The sequence below is a fragment of the Ruditapes philippinarum genome, unplaced genomic scaffold, assembly GCF_026571515.1.
Source record: "Ruditapes philippinarum isolate M1 unplaced genomic scaffold, ASM2657151v2 ctg1050_1_1_1_1, whole genome shotgun sequence".
In the NCBI taxonomy this organism is placed as follows: domain Eukaryota; kingdom Metazoa; phylum Mollusca; class Bivalvia; order Venerida; family Veneridae; genus Ruditapes; species Ruditapes philippinarum.
The window spans coordinates 6,537-27,698 of NW_026860732.1; the positions used below are offsets into that span (position 1 = coordinate 6,537).

The following is a 21,162-nucleotide window of genomic DNA, read 5'->3' on the forward strand; positions in this document are numbered from 1 at the left end:
AAATCAGTGAAAATTCAAATTAACCTTCAAGGTCAATGTCATAAATTAGCCAAAGTCAATTTGTGGTTGATATACATGAATGTCTTATCCTAAAAATGTTGCATCTTAATATGAAGTCAATTGTTTCATTATTAACAAAGTTTTAGCCTGCCACAGCCGGAAAAAAATCAATGATTTGACACTCAATGTCATTTATGAGTGAAGGTCAAGGTTTGTCTTAAAGGTCTTTCCTAAAAATGTTTGTTTAAGTTTGAAGACAATCCATTCAGAAATAACAAAGTTATACCCTCTAATAGCAAAACTCAGCAAAAATCAATCAAAATTTTGACATTTGACCTTGTAGGTCAAGGTCATTTATGAATGAACTGGTCTACATAAAGATTTTGTCCAAAAGGTTGTGGCCACACACCAAGAACCTTAAAAGTTATGATCAAGGTAAGAGATTGCGTACGACAACGGGATGGCCATCAATATAACTATAACAATATGAGAAGAAGAGGAAACCTGAACAAATTTAGATACGTTAGACAGATAAGTAAAGTGCATCATAAAAGTATTTGTCCTTTCCAAATAGTCTCGTTATATATTACATTCAAAAGGTATATCTATTAAGCATTTGAAAATTACCGAGAAAGAGAAAAAATACTTACTTAAATCTGAAGAATATTCCTAACGATATTATCAGCATGACTAGCGATAAGGAAAATCCGCCAATAAAAATGTAAATATATTTAGTATCGTCAGCAATCTGAAATTGAAAACAAGCGTTTTTCTAAATTAGTTTGTATCCCGGTACGTGTACTTATATAAACGTAATCTCTTCCAAAATTGATGTAAACTAGTAAATAACGTTTATTTATTGCAAGGCTTGATAAATACACGCATATTCCTATGGTAACTAGAAATTACTAAAAGTTATCGGTTAAAGGTTAAAGTTTATTAGTACGTATTTAGGTCAATTAGATCAAAAACCAATACAAATTTAAATATCAAAACATGTTTCGCTTTATTAGCTTCTAGAAAGCGGAGCCAAGATGATATATTTATGATATGGGATCATTCTATAAGTGCCTTACATGATTTCATAATCAAATTAAATACATGTCATCCTACAATTAAATTTACATATAATATATCGAAACAAAATGTGCCATTTCTTGATGTTAAGATTTTTAAAAATGTAAATTGTACATTATTAACGGAAATTCATATAAAATCTAAAGATGTCCATCAATATCTGGAGTATAACTCATTCCACCCTAATAAATGTAAAGAGGGTATACCATACAGCCAAGATAAACGTTACAGACGTATCATTTCAGACTATGATATATTTCATGAATCTCTTATAAATTTAGAATCCTTTTTCAAGAACAGAAATTATCCTGATTGCAAGCTAAAATCTGCTTTTGCAAAAAAATAATTCAACCCAAGAAGAAGCTTCTGAAAATAACGAAAATATCACAGAGCAGCAAAATATCATACCATTTGTTATCCTATATAATCCGTCTCAGCCCCATTTATTTATTATAATAAATAAATACTGGGATCTTTTAATGTTGTCAGAAAATGACAGTGTAAAAAATTTACATAATCATAAACCAATCATAAACCCGTCCCAAAAATCTTCAAGATTCCCTCGCCCATTCAACTCTTATTGAACGGAATATGAACGGTAAAACTAATAAGTGTAATAGAAAAAGATGTACTCACTGTTAAAATATTGAAGAAAATAGTAAATTCACAAGTACAAATACTGGAGAAACATTCAAAATGCATTTTGATGGAAATTGTACTTCTGTTGACGTGATTTATTTAATTACTTGTAAAAAATGTAAAATACAGTATGCCGGCTTGACCCATTAACAGTAATCAAATGAACAGCCATAAATTTGATATAAGAAGTACATGTCATCCCAATTTTTCTTCTAATGTTGCAATTCATTTCGATTCCGTAGATCATTCACTTGATGACTTTTCCTTCATGCCGATTGATAAAGTTCATGATAATATGGGGAGACTTTTGAAAGAGACATATTGGATACATAAGTTAGAAACATTTTGCCCGAAGGGCTTACAAATTATAAAATCGTTTTTCAAGTATATATACTTGAAACTTATAACAAACTCATCAAATTCTTTTTCAATACATATCGGCATAAATAGACTGTTCTATTTTAGTAGTCATTTACTGTATCTAGAAATGTTATTAACTTATTTAAATCTTACAAATACATTTTTTATGTCAGTGATAAAGTATTGTAAGAGACAGTGACATATTCAAATAATTTACTTAGAATTTGTTAGCTTAAGTATCAGTTTTAAACAAATTCTAGGTTTTGAGTATAAAGAAACCTGAGCTAGGACATTTATTTTCAAATGAGATACAAAAATATTCAAGAAAATACTTTACACTTACCTGTCAGGATTCCCGACTGTTTTTGTTGATTTCAAGTATTTATAATAAGTTTCTGTTAAATGAAGGTATTAATACCATATTATAGGACATTTTGAGATTGTAGGACTATATAGGACACTATAAGGAGGTTTACACTTTAAGAAATGATTAATTTACTTACTTTGTTTATCCTGGCATTTAAATGACCGAAAAAAGTTGTCTACCTTAATTCAAAACTTATATTTCTATAAACATATACAAATACTTACCATTTTACATGTATGAACAAAGAATGTTATCTTTATTTACCTAAGACTTAAGTTAATTTCCAAATATTTAGCTGGCATTACTGTATTTCATAATAATCTGATGACCAGTATGACGTCTAAGTTTGTCAGGAGGGAAAATTCAAATTTCTGGCACTAGAGTCTTTTTATATCAACAGTTCACTTTCCTAAGCTTGAACCATTATTATTTTTGGTCCAGATTTTTAGTACATTGAGTGAAGCATGTAATTTAAGTGTTCATTACATATTTTGTTATTTGTTTACCATGTAAATTTACATTTTTCAAAATTATTCCTGTCAAGATGGCTGCCATTTTAAGAAATTCCTGTCTTTCCTGCCAGTCTGCCAGGACAACTGGGATATTATGATTGGTCAATTTTTACAGTCCTAGCAATTTCAGAGTCTTTATAAGTAGCCATGCCAGGCTGTCTTCACTTTTTATTTTGGCTCCAAATCCTGACAGTCGTGAAAACTAGTGACAACTTAGAAAATTGTTAATTCTCTTATTTTGTACAACTGTCTATTATTTGTTATGAATATCTGGTGCTCTTCAGAGTTGAATAAAAGAATGTCGGAACTTCGGTATCAAAAAAAGTTATTATTTCAACAGTTTTGACTTAGCTTACAGTATTTAATTGACTAACGCATATTTTTTATTGTGACAGTTATATACTACATTATTCATAATTTATTCATATGATTTTTTCATATAACATAAATAAATTTTGAGCATAATACCATAACTTGAATAGATAATAGATAGATCATTTTCATTTTTTTTTTTTTTTTGATAAGCTTTATAAGATATACTGAATGATAGCGATGTTTCTAAATTATTTTCTCCCTTTTTACAATTTCAACATTTAATAAAAGCACGTCTTTTTCGAAATTCTAAACTTTCACATAAGTAACTGTTATTTTCATACTTGTTGTAATTAGTACGTGTTTACAATTTAATTTTGTAAATAAGTACCAATGCTTAGTGTTTTGGATTATTTTAACAGTCGACCTACTAGACTGATTATCATTTGCCGATTTACCAAAGTAAATGTGTTACCATTCATTTGAAATACTGCAATCCTATTGGACAAAAAATAATTTCAAACACTTACTATAGAAAGTATGTTTTTCCCTTTCAAAAAAGATATAATAGTGACAGTTCGGTTTCTTAATATTTCAACAAAGCAACATATTATTGTGCTGATTTGGTACGTTTTTGTGCGTCTAGAAAGTATCATAAATAAAGTAATATTTTAAATGAACAAAAAGTTTAACTATTTCCTAGTTACTGTAGCACAAAAGCTCTGAAAATTGTTTCCTTGAACGGCTTTCAGCGTTATTCATTCTTGCCGATGAATGGCTGTCGATGTTATCATTAAAAAGAGGCGAACGGCTGATGACGTTACTAAAATTTTGATGACACTCAAACTTAAATACCCTATAACTTTAACAGAAAAGCATTTTTGAAGGTATGGTTTGGAATATTTAATGACGAAATGTTGACGTTTACGAATCGTATGATAAAAGGATTTATTATCATGAGAAAATATAAGTTTTTGTGACTTAAAAATAAAAATGCCGCATCTCATCGGATAGTGTGGTTATTTTCAGTCAAAATTCACGTGAAGTAAAGCTTGCACAGGGCCAGAAATTTGTTAGTATGCTCCTTTGGATGTTGACTATGAATCCATAACATTGATTTACTCGAACACAGTTGAGATATGTTCAAAATAGATGAATACTTACCGTCTTTAATGTGTTTCGTGCGCCGACATATATACTGGTACAGCTGTCGACGTTTGAACTGCTGTCTGCCCATTTGATTGTACGTTGTGGACAATGTGACATCGCGACAACACGCCGCACGACAATGCGCCGTTTGGCGTTCCGCGCTAGAGACAGGAAGACAAGACGACAGCGCGACAACGCGCCGTTTGGCGCATTGTCATGTTGTCGCTAGCGCAAACGCGACGCACAAAAGCGTACCAAATTAGCCACCATATTAAAAGGCTTCGCTAGATCGCTTTTTGCCGTGGATCACATTGTCAATTAAAAACTGTAAAATACTCAATTTAAACACGAAAGTGACCAGTAGGTAATGAACTAGAAAATGTGTGTGGTAAATTATTTTTAGAATCTCAAACTAAATGAATTCAATTCCCTTTTTAAACTTTTTCATATCACTCTGTACGGGCAGTGCGAATACTGGGGTGCATGTTGACTAATTAATACCCGCACACTGTCCATTTTACGCTATGTATTGTGTTGAGTATAGGATTTAAACAATGAAAATATAAGTAAATATTCAAAAACCTTTATCTGCTATTTTGAACAGTTAGGCTATCGTACCAAAGTTGTATTGTTGCAATAATATAACTAAGCAGTGCCATATTTTCAGCATAACAAATATTTTTAAATCCTTCTTTAAACATGTATGCGTATTGCCATTTTACCTTTCCATTTGTAATTGAAGCATTAGACATTGTCACAAGCAACGCGTACTTACGTCATCATCTTTTAAAAGACACTCGCCATATACACTTCTTATTCCGGCAGACCCATTGTTAAACCACGTGCCATTTTCTGAACACTGTCTGTATGCATGTTCTGTATTAGAAACATAAAAAGACATATAAGAATTGAATATTGAACAGGAATATTTTAAAAATAGTGTATGTATTAAGCGTCAGAAAGATATTGATTGTTCGTTGAAATTGAAGGCAGAAACATTTCACCAACACTTTTTTTTCATTGTTCAAAATTGTCAAAGCTTCTAACAGCATCATTCCATTGACAAGTTCCCATTTGATCAAAGATTCATTTTATTATGCAGAAAGAAAACATTTGGAATAAATCAAAATTTCAGTCTACTTTATGAAATGATTGTAATAAATGCACATCGATTTGCTTGTTTTAATTGTTTATATATACATGTATTTATATGCAGAGGTGAACAAACTTGTTTATAAACTTAGAAACTAAGAATTATTTATTTATTTATAGTACGAATTTACAGCTGTACTTTATGTGAAAAAAATGATGCCATTTTTATCAAAACCAAAGTACTGCCTTTTTAAGACAGTAATGGCAGGAGCAACATTTTGTAAGAGTAATTCAGTATCAGTACCAGTACTTGCAAAATTGCTGCAGTTTGTACTACAGTACCAGTACCAGTAATGCAGCTCTGGTCTTGATGTGGTACACTTTTATGACAAGCTATTTTAAAATCCTTCAATGCATGACAAATTTACAGTCCGGACACAAATATGTACTTTCAACCTCTAAGTGTTACTTTGACATTATAGGAAGTGGCATAAATCTTAGACGCTATGCGTCGTCTTGATGTGGTAGACATTCGTGCCAAGTTATTTTAAAATCTTTCAATGAATGCCAAAGTAACAGCCCGTCCCCGAAGGTGTACCTTCAAACTCTTATTGTAATAATGAGTACCTTAAAGTGTGACCTTGAAATTGGAGGTAGGGACATGAGCCTTAGATGCAACACGTCGTCTTTATGTGGTAGACATATGTGCTAGGTGATTTTAAAATCTGTCTATGTCATTGTAACAGTCCGACATTAAATGTGAGTATCTTTCAACTCTAATTGTGAGAATGCGATCCTTCAAACTGTGTGACCTTGACCTTTACAGTAGGGATATGGGTGATGCGGCACATCATGATGGTGTAGACATTAGCGCCAAGTGATTTTAAAATCCTTTAATGTCTGACAAAGTTAAAGTCCGGATACGAATGTTGTGTAAGTACCTTCAACCTCTCAGTATGACCTTGACCTTTTAGTTAGGGACATTGGCTTTAGATGTGACACTTTGTTCCGACGAGGTTTTTGTGTCAAGTTATTTAAAAATCCTTCAATGCATGACAAAGTTGGAGTCCGGACACGAATGTTGTTTAAGTGATGTGCCTTTGTGTCTGGGCTGTAACTTTGCCATGCATTGAAGGATTTTAAAATGACTTAGCGTAAAATGTCTACACGTCCAGACAATGTGTCTCAATTCAGGCCAATGTTACTACCTAACATTTCAAGGTCACACTTAGATGTTAAAGGTAAATGTCTCTACCTCCACGGTCAAGGCTTTAAGTAACAAGAACAATACTGAGCAAGTACAATGTAGTTTCTTTTATTCTTTTTTTTCTTTTCAAAATACCTTTCTGCAATACCTTTTAAGAGACAATCGTCACCTTTGCGTGACAGCTCTTGTTTAATATAATAAAAAAAAATGTTTTCAAATTGCTTCTATGAATAAATACTTGTAAGCAATTCATCGAAAGATTTTTACGATCCTTAAAATATATATTTCAGTGAAGCTTAGTTAGAAAGTACGTAAGGCCTTGAACAGATCGTGAGGTCGTGTGCGCGAGTCTTACTTGCGGGAACAGGCTAGTGCTGGTACACATTTTAGGTTAACTGCATATAAGTAAATATCTAAAATAATGTTGAAAGAAACAAGAACTGTGTCCAAAGGACACGGATGCCCCGACCGACAACATATATATGGTATATAGTGAAAAAAATAACAAAGGGCCATAATTCTGTTAAATTTGGTCGCAGCAAATATTCCTTCCTTTACTACCATCTACATATTAAGAATGTTCATCCCTGGAAGTTTAAGCAAAATCTGCCATCAGGTTTAAGAGGAGTTGCGTTCACAAAATTTCTACATAGTATATAGTGAAAAAATCAACAAAGGGCCATAATTCTGTTAAATTAGGTCGCAGCGAAAATTACGATCTACACAGCCATCTACACATTAAGGTTGTTCATCCCTGGGAGTTTAAGCAAAATCTGCCATCCGGTTTAAGAGGAGTTGTGTTCACAAGATTTCGGGACGTACGGGCATACGTACGGACAGACGTACGGACAAGTGTAATGCCCCCCACTTTATGGGGGCATAAAAACGGCAGTATTACCAAAACAATTATACGTTGAATATTCTGTCACTGAAAGTATTCTATCTGGAAAGAAGATTTCAGTAAAATGTTTTATTTGATATACACCAATTGTCGCCGTTCATATCATGGGTTGTAGAATTATGAAAATAACGAATCACTCATAATTGTGCATATTTATGGCTAACAAAACGAGACGGTAAATGAACGGGCGAAAATATTATAATTTAATTTATTACTTTTCTACTTATACAAAGGATTGGTGGAATTTCATCAAACATTTTATCTGCTTTAAAGATATACAAATAATCCCTCCTCTAGTTGCCGCACTGTTTCCGGCTCTTTTGTATTGTACATCAAAGCCAAATCTAATCTATCTTATATTTACTGTAGTCAAGACTCACTAACTCTGATAAAGAATTGCCAAAAGTTGCTCTGACAAAACACAAAACTGATGAAATTATTAACAGTACTTTGCGTGAACTCTAGGACATCTTCAGAGTTATCACAAGAACTGCAAGGCATTTAAAAAATCGGGCATACATCTGTTAGCCGCGGCTTTATGGTTGCAACTTGGTATTATAATTAGGTAATTATGTTTGGCAAGGGTGAAGGTCGTAAATGAATATGTGCAAATTAGTAAATAATTTGGAGATTTTACTCAAAATTACCAGATTTTAAACAAGAGCCGATGACAAATGGACAATAAAATAAAATAATTATATATAATTGACCTGGCTTACACAGCACACTACCCACACACTAACCTGACTCAAACAGCACACTACCCACACACTAACCTGACTCACAAAGGCCCTGACGAACAGAGGACACTACTAACACACTGACCTGACACACAGAGAACACTACTAACACACTGACCTGACACACAGAGAACACTACTAACACACTGACCTGACACACAGAGGACACTACTAACACACTGACCTGACACACAGAGGGCACTTTTCACACACACACTGACCTGACTCACAAAGGACACTGCCCACACATTTACCTGACTCACACAGCACACTACTCACACACAAACCTGACCTTACACACAGAGGACACTAATCACAGACATATTTCAAACACAAAGAACACTACTCACACACTGATCTGACACACAGAGGACACTTCTCACACACTGATCTGACACACAGAGGACACTAATCAAAGACATGTCTAAAACACAGAGGACACTACTCACACACTGATCTGACACACAGAGGACACTTCTTACACACTGACCTGACACACAGAGGATACTAATCAAAGACATATTTCAAACACAGAGGACACTACTCACACACTGACCTGGCACACAGAGGACACTACTCACACACTGATCTGACACACAGAGGACACTTCTTACATACTGACCTGACACACAGAGGACACTAATCAAAGACATATCTCAAACACAGAGAACACTACTCACACACTTACCTGACACACATAGGACACTACTCACACACTGATCTGACACACAGAGAACACTACTAACACACTGATCTGACACACAGAGGACACAACTAACACACTGACCTGACACACAGAGAACACTACTAACACACTGACCTGACACACAAATAACACTACTAACACACTGACCTGACACACAGTGGACACTACTAACACACTGACCTGACACACAAAGGACACTTCTCACACACGTACTGACCTGACACACAGAGGACACTACTCACACACACGTACTGACCTGACACACGGGGGAGGACATTACTAATTCACTGACCTGACACACAGAGAACACTACTTACACACACACTGACCTAAAACACAGAGGACACTACAAACACACTGACCTGACACACAGAGGACACTTCTCACACACTGACATGACACAAGGAGGACACTACTAACACACTGACCTGACACACAGGGGAGGACACTACTTACACACTGACCTGACACACAGAAAACACTACTCACACACTCACACACTGACCTGACACACAGAGGACACTACTCACACACTGACCTCACACACCTTAGACATTTATTAAATATATCCCTATTAAACGATGGATAAATTTTTGATAAGCAAAGGATCAACAATAAAGTCGTAAATTTGAGCATAAAAATGGTTGATAAGGCATTTAAAAATTATCCAAGAAAAAGAATCATTTGACCTTGCTTTACTATATAAAAGGCGTCTATTAAAATTTTTGAAGCAAGAACAATGTCTGCACTGCCCTATCCAAATCATCTAAAATGAAAAAAAAATAAAGCTACTAGTATTTATGTTCAAATTTCTTCAACGAACATGGTTTCTAAAGGTAAACAAATGGATAAAGGGTCTTAATAGAGTAGACGCTTTTCTTATGAATATCGGACTCTCCGCATATGAAAAAAAAATACTTTTTCGAGATAAAATTGAATATTTTTTAAAACTATCCGTTGGATCAGTTCATTGGTACGTTGTTCATGAATATGCATCCAAAGACAGCAGGTAGATTTTTTAAAATTTTAGTTACAGTTAAAATTACCCAAGATTCCCTTCAAAAATTACACAAGATACCCTCCAAAATATTGTTGTTCGATGAATTGGGAAATGTTTGTTGTCATTTCGTTGTTGTTTTGTTGTTCATATTTTTCATTATTGTTTTTGGTGTCCTTGTTTTTGTTGATGTCACGCCAACGCTTAGGTCATTTCCATATTTACTGTTGTAGAAATGCATGAGACGCCATTCTTCGTATTATTTCAATGGAAGTCGGCAATATTCAAACCCAAGGCGGTGAGGGGGAAGTGGTTTGAAATTTACGACCTTTATCAAACTTCCACGAACTCCATCACTTCAATGTTTTGAAAGAATCCTAAGATATTATTCTTCCATCTTTGCGGCAATAGGCATATGTTTCATTCAATTTGTCACTATGGTTGCACGCTTTGTGGCGCCGTTATATGTCGCACTTACCGCTAAATGTCGCACTTACCGCTAAATGTCGCACCATTACCGCTAAATGTCGCAACCGCCGCTTAATGTCGCAAAATAGTCTGCCGTTAAATGTCGCAATGGTAACGTTAAATGTCGCACGATTTTCCCTTACCATTAAATGTCGCAACACAACCATTAAATGTCGCAAAAGTTTAATTATTTTAAACTTTAATTGTTAAACAAGTAGCAGGTGGTATTTTTTAAAATATTACCATTATGTCTGTAATCTGGGAACAAACTATCATGTAGGACATGATTTGCTGAAGTATTTAAATAAACTGGTTGAAATGAAGTCATCTTATTCGGTTTAATAAATTGACGACCAAAATTTATCCAAAAAGCCCCTTGATAATTCAACACATTTGTATACGTTTTTGTATCCCGCCTTTTCTATGAAGAAAAGGGACCGTCCGTCAGCCATTCATAAAGGGATTTTGAAATAACATATGTTAACCAAATGTCGACGACCTATCATGCGAAACAACAATACAAGGATGATAAAATTACAATGGTGACAAGTCGAAATAACAAAGTACGACGGTGAAAACTCGAAATAAGTTCGTGTTTTCAACATCGTACTTTCGACCTCTCACCATCGTGCTTTCGTTATTTCTAAACATTAACATGGAAACAATATTATTCTATTTATTTTAAGTCGAACAATTGTCTTCTATTTTATTGCAACAAATTTGACTTACATTAGTCACATACATTTGATGCTTACTGAATTTGTTGTTAGTTTAATGTACATTAGGTACATGCGACTGTGAATAAGTCGTTGGTTTATGAAACCGCCTTATTTTGAAAGTTCCACCGACTTTGCGATCACTATTAATGCTTGAGAAGTCATACGCATAATTTAGGCATTGGGCGGGGAGGAGATATGTGATTGGTTCATTTTACATGTAATAACTAAGCTTTTGTTTTACTGAAAATATATGAGGAACTGTCGTAGCAAAAAAATAATGACCACTCTTCTTTTGCTCATGAGTGAAATCCTCGCAGACATATTGATTGCATCAAAACAAGACCAAATCGTATTTGTAAATCAAAGTGTATATGAAGCAAGTCACTTGGTACTTTTGGTGAAAAGGCAACATTTTTATCAAACGTTCGCACTTTACGTGTTCGATTCTAACATATTTTCTTTAAAAACTAATGATGAAAAAGTATAATTCTTTCATAAAATGAATCCTGATGACATAGGATTTGTTTTCAAACTGGCCTTAAGAAAGAGAGAAATTAACGATGATCCACCCAAAAAGGTATCTAGTGCAGTTAAATCCTGTATTCCGTTTCTGATAGTTTGAAGCCGTTGAAATTAATGCACACCTTGCAGAAAGGTAATCCATAGAGGTGTATCTCAGATGCTAAAGTCACAACATAATTACAATGAAATTGCAGACTCGGTTTGATTGAGTCTGCACATGAGGGATTATGAAAAAGTGCAACATCAGTCATACCCTAGCTTCGATTAGCGGTACTCAATATTCAAGACTTAAAAGTACTGGAATCAACAACGTAAAATATTCATTACTTAAAAGTGCTAGAATCAAAGAGGGATTATAAGTGTTAAAAGCCATTAACAGTGATTACATTTTATGACCTGTTGAAATTTCAGACAGTTTTATAAACATCACAGCGGCGTGTATTATTGAAATAAATAATACATTAAGTCTATTATATGTATATTACTAATAAGAGTGACATTTGTAGCAAAAAAAAGAGAGTAAAACTAGGCATCCGGTAGGGCAATGCACTGATTCGATTATATTTTCTGATATGTCAATAATATTCTAATAATATAATAATATTCTTTTCAAGGTCCTTATGTTTTCTGTTATTTAAAGATATTAAATCAGAAATATGTTATGTATATCAAATGATTCCATTCAACACAATTCTGTTGAGTATTAAAATACTCAATTCTATTTTTTACCTTATTATTGTATAAATTACATAATATCTAGCCCATAGTAAATGAAATAATTAATTGATTAAATTTTGAAAATAGAAAAGTTTACAAATGAATATAGTCAAGTCAAATATTGGCAAAACATATACATGTATCAATGTATAAAACATAACCTGTAATACAGTGTATACGTATTACATAACTTCCTAATAGAATCAATCGCTGTATGCTACAAAGTATTTTTTTTTAAAAATAGCACCTAGACCAAAACGTCTTGATAAGAATCATTTAAGACATTTAAAATTGAACAATCTCATACGTGTCAATGAGACTGACATAAAGATGCCCTTGTTGGCAAATACTATTAAGAGGATATTCGTTTCAGTGAAATATAAAATATATTTCCACAAAATATGATAAAAGTCAATATATTTTCACGAGCCAGAACAATCGAGTAAAAACAAAAACTCTCGCTGGATATCAATTTATGCAATATTTCAATTATTCATTAGTGAAATCGGCAAGTCATTTCGTAACCGGAAACAAAACTTGCAAATCTCATACGGCATCATATTCTTACAATGTATTGAATAAAAACAAACAACAAAATTATTTTATTTTTTTTATAATGAAATGAACAACTGAAGCTATTGACTGTCACAGAAAAACACATCTGAAAGTAGTCCCTAAATATTAATATGAATTTTGACTCCGCACACTTTCATATACATTTTCCACTATCTAAAACATACCGTACGTGTATGACTGGAACAATATAAAAGAAAAAAGCAAAAGTACGAAACAATTTTTTGCATCAATGAAATATTTTAGACCATAATTCGAAATTTGAAAGTGACAATATCATAAAACCTTTAAAGTTATAGGGAATTGCGAACACACAATATAAAACTTCTAGAATATTCTGCCTAGTATGTATATCTATCTTAAAGGGGCAACATTCGCTGCCGCGGAAGCGAGTATTTGTGGGTGTGACTAATCAGTGATGTAAAACTGTCTGTTATAAACCATGAGCTAAAAATAGCATGCAGTGTTAACCTGCAGAGAGAATGTAAACAAAAATAGCTGATTTTACACAGGAGAGGTTTAATGGATGTTTATATAACTCACAGATTAATCAGATTAATTAAAAGACATTATCAAGCCATCTTGTCCAGATATTTTTTTTGAAGTCAGTTGTTTTTCTTTTCTTCACTGAAATGCTGTATGTTCTTGAAGGATCTCTTTTATTTGGAATCTGTCTTTCTGATGTTTGAGGGCGATTCACATTTTCATTCCAGTCAAGGACAGCCAAGTTAATCCTGATTTTGTAGGGATCTAATCCAAAACATATTCTTTGGTCTCCATACTGTAATAATGCATTATTAAACGATTCTACGTAGTGAGTATCCATACAGTATCTATATTTTTCTGCATCTTTGTATACTGGCATTGATTTTAAAAAATTTGTAAGAATAGAAACAGCTTTTTCATCTTTGATTGTGTATTTGGAAAATTCATAATTTGGGTCTGTTTTGCATCGAGAAGTTGGTAGAAAATTGTCGTGACTGCCCTTGTAGTGGTCAACAAAGTTAAGTATGTTTTTTCGTAGAACATCAGACTTGGTGACTGTCTCAACTTGAATGCACTTGTTTGTTGCTTTACCAAGACAGACAATATCAGTGAACTTTGCATTCTTGCGCCAACAATGGCGGGTATCAGTAACAATATTTATTCCTGTCAGTATTTCATCATCAGGCAAAAGTGCAGCGGTCATGGCAATTTTATCTTGAAGAACATTGTTTTTAGATTCTAAGACTTCATTCTCTTCGTAAGTCTCCATCATTTCAGAAATATATTTTTCCAAAAAATCTGCAATATCTGAAGCTTCACACAGTTTTTGAAATTGGTTAGGTAGAATGCCGCTAGAAAAATAACCATGACAAAATTTGTAACTTGCTAAAAACTTTCCGTTTCCCATGTGTGGAGAGGACGTCCAGCTCAAGGCATGGAACTCCTTACATTTGATATTGGCAGTCATTACCCCATGCATTTTTTTTGTTATTTGATTTATCAAATCTTAATCTTTCCTTACATTTTATATCATGGGCTTGTACTTGTGTTATAAGTTTTTGAACTGATGATAAACATCCTATAAAAATGTCTTCCGTTTTTGCATCTTCCAAGGTGCAGTATTGATATTCTGGCTCAAAGTCTAAACTTTCATTTGTCACATTATCTTCAACGGGTAAGTTCAGAGAAGTAAAAAAAATAACAAAGCCTGTGGAGTAGCTCAAATGTCGATATTTTATTAAACTGTCCTCCATCAAGAAACAATTTTATTTTGTCAATTTTGTTAAACAATTCAGTTTTTTCTGACTCATCATTGTAATATCATCCATGTTTATCACTCTATTGTATACCTGACTTTACAAATGAATCTTCACACAAATGAAAATGAGATCAGCTTCACATTGTTTTAACTGTAAACTCTGCTGGGAAACATTTTAATCTGCCAACACCTAATTAAGATACTGTCACACTGAGGTATAATTGTTCATTGTATGGCCTGCCATGTAGAATTAAAATTCACATATGATGCTTGTTTTGGAGGTAAATATTGCAAATCTTTAAGCTGTTATAATCTGATTTTATATATTTCATACAAATTTGAATTCTAAAAAATGGCACAGGATAATAAGAAAAAGAGATATGTGATTTATATGACAGAAGAACAGAAATAAATTACTTGTGGAATATTCAGTTTTCATGGGTGGGATATTGAAATATCAAGTGATGTCGATACTGAAGCAACAAGTACCCAGTATCAAAATTTGAGCAGAGCATCAACTGAGACTAAGTCAGTAAACTCAGATGTTTGCGAAAAAGAAATACCTGAAGAGAATGCAAACTTGTCAACATATCAACAAGATGGATCATCTGAAGTGGCTACCGGTAATACAGATGTTTGTCACCACTGTCTTAGTTCCCCCTGTGTGACTGCAAGTCCTCAGGCCTGGTTAGGAGATGGTCGCTTAGCAAGACCAGGAAATAACTTAATAAGAAAAAAAAACTTTATAGAAAATACTAGACTATGCTCGACAGAAGGTGACTTTGGAGCAATAGTGTATATTTAGAAAGAAAGGAGAGACTTATGCTTGCAGCACATGTTGAACTGACTGTAAGGGAAGTTATGCTCGACTGTGTCCTGCATCAAGTCAGACAACTCCAAAGGATGTGCCGTACATGGGACATTTCTTTTAAGAAAAAACTGTTAAAAATGATCTTGACAGGAATTAAAAATATTTTTAAACTATTAATATATAAACATTTTATACAAAGTATAAACATTTGTGAAATGTAATTTTGACTGCAAGATATTTACAACAAAATATAGTGTAAATGAAATATACCTGGAAGTTACTTTTGCTGTTTTCATGAAGTTTAAACCATTTAAATACAAGTTAAAACAGTACTTTGAAATTAAAACAAAATCATAGATTAATGGATTATTGTAAATTTGTTGGATATAAAGACTTTTTGATAAAGTAAGATCAATAAAAGTTATTGTTTTTTCTTATCATGTATTCAGCATTCGAATGTGTCGTATGCTGAAAATCTCCCTCCCTGAAATATATCGTCTGCTACAAATCTCTCTCACTGAAACAAACACTGCCACGTGCGTCTGTTTACTACTGAAGGTTCATGACCTGTAATGATCAGTTGGCTCCTCCAAGGGAAATTCAAATTTCAAATTTGACAGCCAGTATTTTTTTCCAGAAACACACTTTACAAAGTTTTATTTTGAAAACATTTGGTCAATCTATATCAAGAATATCTATGCCTAAATACATGCCAAGTGTTGTTTAAATGTATTTGGTAATTAATCTTAAATCTTTGAAAAATGGTCCCTGAAGTGAAGCATGCATAAAATCAATAAGAAACCTGCCCTAGCGCCATCTGCTGGCTTTTATAGTCCAGTTGGGCCCGTAAGGTTATATCTTAGCTAAATACCTCTGCACGGAGGCTCTTAAATGAAAACACGTATGTGTGCAAAAGTCAATGAGGCATAAATTATGGTTATAGATTTGGAAACTCCTATTTCAGCCAATCATTTTTGAAGTCACAACAAAGCCTATCCTGGCAGATAGATGGACCTAAACTTTTTAAATATGAGCTCATTCATTTTGGTTTACTAATGATAAGTAACAGATAACTAACATAACGACAAATTAAATGCAACAACATCAGCTACTAGTTTAACATGAATTTATATCTTGCAACAATTAACGGTTGCGTTGCGACATTTAACAGGAGTGAAAACCGTGCGACATTTAGCGTTACCATTACGACATTTAACGGCAAACGATTTTTTGCGACATATAGCGGCGGTTGCGACATTAAGCAGCAATGGTGCGACATTTAACGGCAAGTGCGACATTTAGCGGTGTTGCGACATAAAACGGCGCCACACTCGGCAATACATTGGCAAGACAACACCGAGTATATCAATTAAAGCATAAATATGTTGCGGTTCGGATCAGAATATACGTCCCGAGGGTACCCGTCCATTGGGCGATAACGAGGCTTGTAATTACAACTTAATTCATAACGGTAAAATTATGTCATCCTAAGCGTGCACTTGAACAGCAAGCAACTCATCTGGCATCCCCCATGCAAGATGAAATTTCCGGCATGGGTAAAACTAATGACAACGGCAGTCTGATACGCAAGAATGTGCAAATAACGCAGAAATTGAGCTGATGCAAAGCAGAATTCTGCAATTCTGTTTCCGGACGAGCACCACGGAAGTAAATAAACAAATTGTTGTACATCAAATTTTATGAAATAAATTATTAAAATTATAAAGTAAACATACTGTTTGTGTCAAATGCTGGGATAGGAGGACAATTTATTACCGAAGTCGATCCTGCTGAAGTGTCTGGCCAACATCCTCCCCATAGGTCAACATTTCTTTCACAATATGGACCTTCTGAAAGTATAAAAAGTAAAACTATCACAGCAAGCTTAATAAAAAACAAATATGTAGATGCTATATTTGTTTTGCATGTAACTTGTAAGATAGAAATATAAAATCGTACTGTATATTTGTATGTATATTCCTGTATAAGTACTATAATTCATCAGAGCACCAGAGTTTAATACATACGGAATTTTGCATAACTAGAGTTGAATAAAAAAATCATTTATGTTAATTTTTTGATGACAGCAATTTATCCATTTTTTGGCCGTTTCGGATGATAACATCCTTGAAGGAGGCGGGGGGGGGGGGGGTGTCACGCTACAGCCCCGGAAAGTTGCGATTTGTGAAGCATTGTGCATGCAAGCTAAATATGAATTATATCATAGTTTGAATCAAGTTAACCCTTACAATTCCTTTGTATAATCAATATTACTAAACGTACATAATATATACAGAATCAAATATGTAGTGAATGGCATCTTAAGTTTAAATTAAAAGTTTAAATTTCGGAACTAATTTTACTGCTCAATAACTAATCATATTTTAGAGATTCGCTTATTTCGCTCAAAACCATCCCTGGCTACAGAATAAGGATATTTACTACAACGCTTTGCCACAAAAACAATTTTACACATATAATTTATTTTCCTACATAATATGCTATCCAATATATGCTCTAGCATACATATCCATCGCACTCTCTGCTTTCAGCACTTTGATACATAATCCAACGTATAAGTTATAAAGTCCTATGTAGAAGTTATTAAGTCCTACGTAGGAGATATAAACTCCTCATTAGGCTTTTTTATTTCCTATGTAGGAGTTATACAGTCTAAAAGACTTATAAAGTCATACGTAGGACTTACACAGTTTAAATTCGGCTTTTTAATCTCCTACGTAGGAGTTATATACTCCTAGTTAGGCGTTTTTATCACCTACGTAGCAGTTTAAAAGTCCTGGACGGTTCTAAACTGCTGACGACTTAAGTTGACTATATAAAGATGTTTCTACATAATAAAGTGTTGTTTTGACTCATATATGAATTGTTCTGTATTATATATTCATAAATGCACATCGTATAATAAAAGATTGAGATCATGTTGGACACATTTACATCATATATTATTAAGTTGACTCTATATAAAGACGATTCCACATAACATAGTGATGTTTGGACTCCAGTTCCACATAATATATTTGTAATTGCACATCATATAAAAATAAATGAAAGACTGACATCATATAAAGACCGATTGACATCATACTGTTATTATGACTCTATATAAAGATGGTTCTATTCATTAGTGCACATCGTATAATGAAAGACTGGCATCATATAATGAGACATGTGCATCATATATTGCTAAGTTGACTCTATGTAAGGACGATACCTCATTATATACTGGTATTTTGACTCTATATATTGATGGTTTCATATAATATACTGAAAAATGCACATTGTACATTGATAGATTGACATACTATAAGTAAACATCGACATCATATATTGTTGACTCTATATAAAGATGGTTCCACAAAATTTATTCATAACTTCACATCATATAATGACAGATTGACATCATATAAGGACAGATTGACATAATATATAGTACTTTTGACGGTTCCACATAATATATTAAAATCAAAGCACAGAAGGCGCTGAATTTGTTTGGGTCTCAGAATGTCAGAAAGGTGAAGGTTGTGAGATTATAGACCAATTTGTTTTTGTATAATGCCACCAATGCTTTCCAGCGTTTTAATTGTAGTAAAATGGCTATAAGACTATATAATTGCAACACTGATATTCAATTCAATTTTTATTTGACTTTTAAACAATTTGAAAAAAAAAAATGAGTTGCCTTAACTGGGATTTCAACTCCAGACCTCTCGCTTACAAAGCGAGCGCGCAAACCACTCGGCTACGGTGAAGTTATATATTAACGGCCTGAAGAAAACCATATTGTTCTAGATTAGGGTTTGTAACCATTATAATTTCGACGCTTACTGTTGTTTAATACAGATGTAAATAATCATGGAGCTTACTATAAGCATGTATATCTATAAAGAATAAAACAATATTGGAAATCTTCGACCATTCGGGAACTATTTTGCTTGAAACCGCCTCCGTGGTCGAGGGGTTAGAGTCGATGACTTCTAATCCAGTTACCTCTCTGGCGTTGGTTCGATCCCCGGGAGATACTTTGGTAGTTTAGAGGAGTGTAGTCTAGTACTGGGGTAACTCTCCAGAAACGATGGTTAGGAAACTACCCGCCTATATGACTGAAATACTGTTGGGAAAAGGCGTAAAATGAAACAAACAAACAAAGCTTTAAAATTAATGCGCATGTCATTTGACCATCTTTACGCAGTGATCTCCCCTGAAGTTTTCGGCGTTAGTGTACATGTAAAGGGATGTAACCGCTTCAAAAAAGCGGACTACTTTCGGCATTTACAATTTACAGCATAAGGGTCTGAAATTTCGCTACCATTATTTGTTTGGTCTGACATCATATATTGTTCAGTTGATTATATATCAAGATGGATCCACATAATATATTCATGAGTGCACATTGTATCAGGAAAAGTTGACCCAATATATTGCTATTTGGACATAACAACGTTTAGGTTTATAATGATATGACAGTCAAGGCTTTCCATAGTAAACGGTCATTTTTTATCCACCGCTTCAGGGACGAATACTCAACCGCCGCTGCGATTGACCCATCGCTTCTGCGAAAGCTATGGCCAGTGTGAATGTAATATTGTGCTATGAGGCACAGTCTGTATAAATTTTTCATGTGTAGCAAGTCTCGTAACTTTTTATCAATATAACACTATATAATCGTTTTCATTTATACAAATTTTAAAACCAATTTTATACCATGTAAATCAACCGACGGTTAGCGCCATAATTCTTTACAGCAATGAATTTTTTTAGTCTATGGTCTATATTTTGATTGGCTCCCGTGTTTTGGGGTTTACATTAAGAAAAAAAATAAGAATTCGGTTATTTACAGGTAACATAATAAGTAACCGAGGTTCCGACTGGGGATCTAATTCATTAATGGAACCAATATATTTTAAAATTTTATGTCGAATCAATTCTTATTTCAAATTATCATGCAATAAAACAGTCATAATATTTTGAACTCGATTGATTTGTGGAACATATCATGGTCTGGGTCTGTATATTGGGTTTTCTGTAAAGAAAATAGTCTCGGCCTTATGTCTCGAGAAAGACCCTTAGTTTCGCCCTAGGCCATACTATTCCCATGTCAACTATTAGTCTATCACTAGCTATTACGAAATGATCATGTTTATTCATTTAGTCATAAAAGGAAGACTATACTACAAACGTATATTTCTTTATTGACGTACACGTTAAAATGTATGGTGGCTGATTCTAGTTGGCGCTAGCGACAAACGGCGCGTTGTCGGACTTTCGTCTTCTCGTCCTGTCGCTAGCCACAACACGACAAAGCACTTATCCTACAATTTGAAGAGAGCGACAATGTGACATCGTGACAACACGCCGCACGACAACGCGCCGTTTGGCGCTTCGTCGTGTTGTCACTAGCGCCAACGCGACGCACAAAAGCGTACCAAATCAGCCACCATAGCTATGTTTTGTAGCTCTCTTGTTTATAGAATCATCAGTGTAAGGCTTTTGTAATATATTGACTCCCTCTTTGCACAGATATATCTATA

At 33.9% G+C, this 21,162-nt stretch overlaps 1 protein-coding gene across 3 annotated transcripts in view; it reads right to left on the bottom strand.

Annotated features, from left to right (window-relative positions):
• Positions 1-650: 650 nt before the first annotated feature.
• Positions 651-21,162, bottom strand: part of LOC132713198 (calcitonin gene-related peptide type 1 receptor-like) — a gene marked incomplete at its 3' end in the record, with an annotated part of 88,644 nt that continues 68,132 nt past the window's right edge. For all 3 annotated transcript variants that reach the window (XM_060695682.1, XM_060695683.1, XM_060695684.1), the window contains 3 exon segments: positions 651-748; positions 5,192-5,292; positions 17,350-17,463. In XM_060695682.1, the coding sequence (XP_060551665.1) occupies positions 651-748; positions 5,192-5,292; positions 17,350-17,463 (313 nt within the window).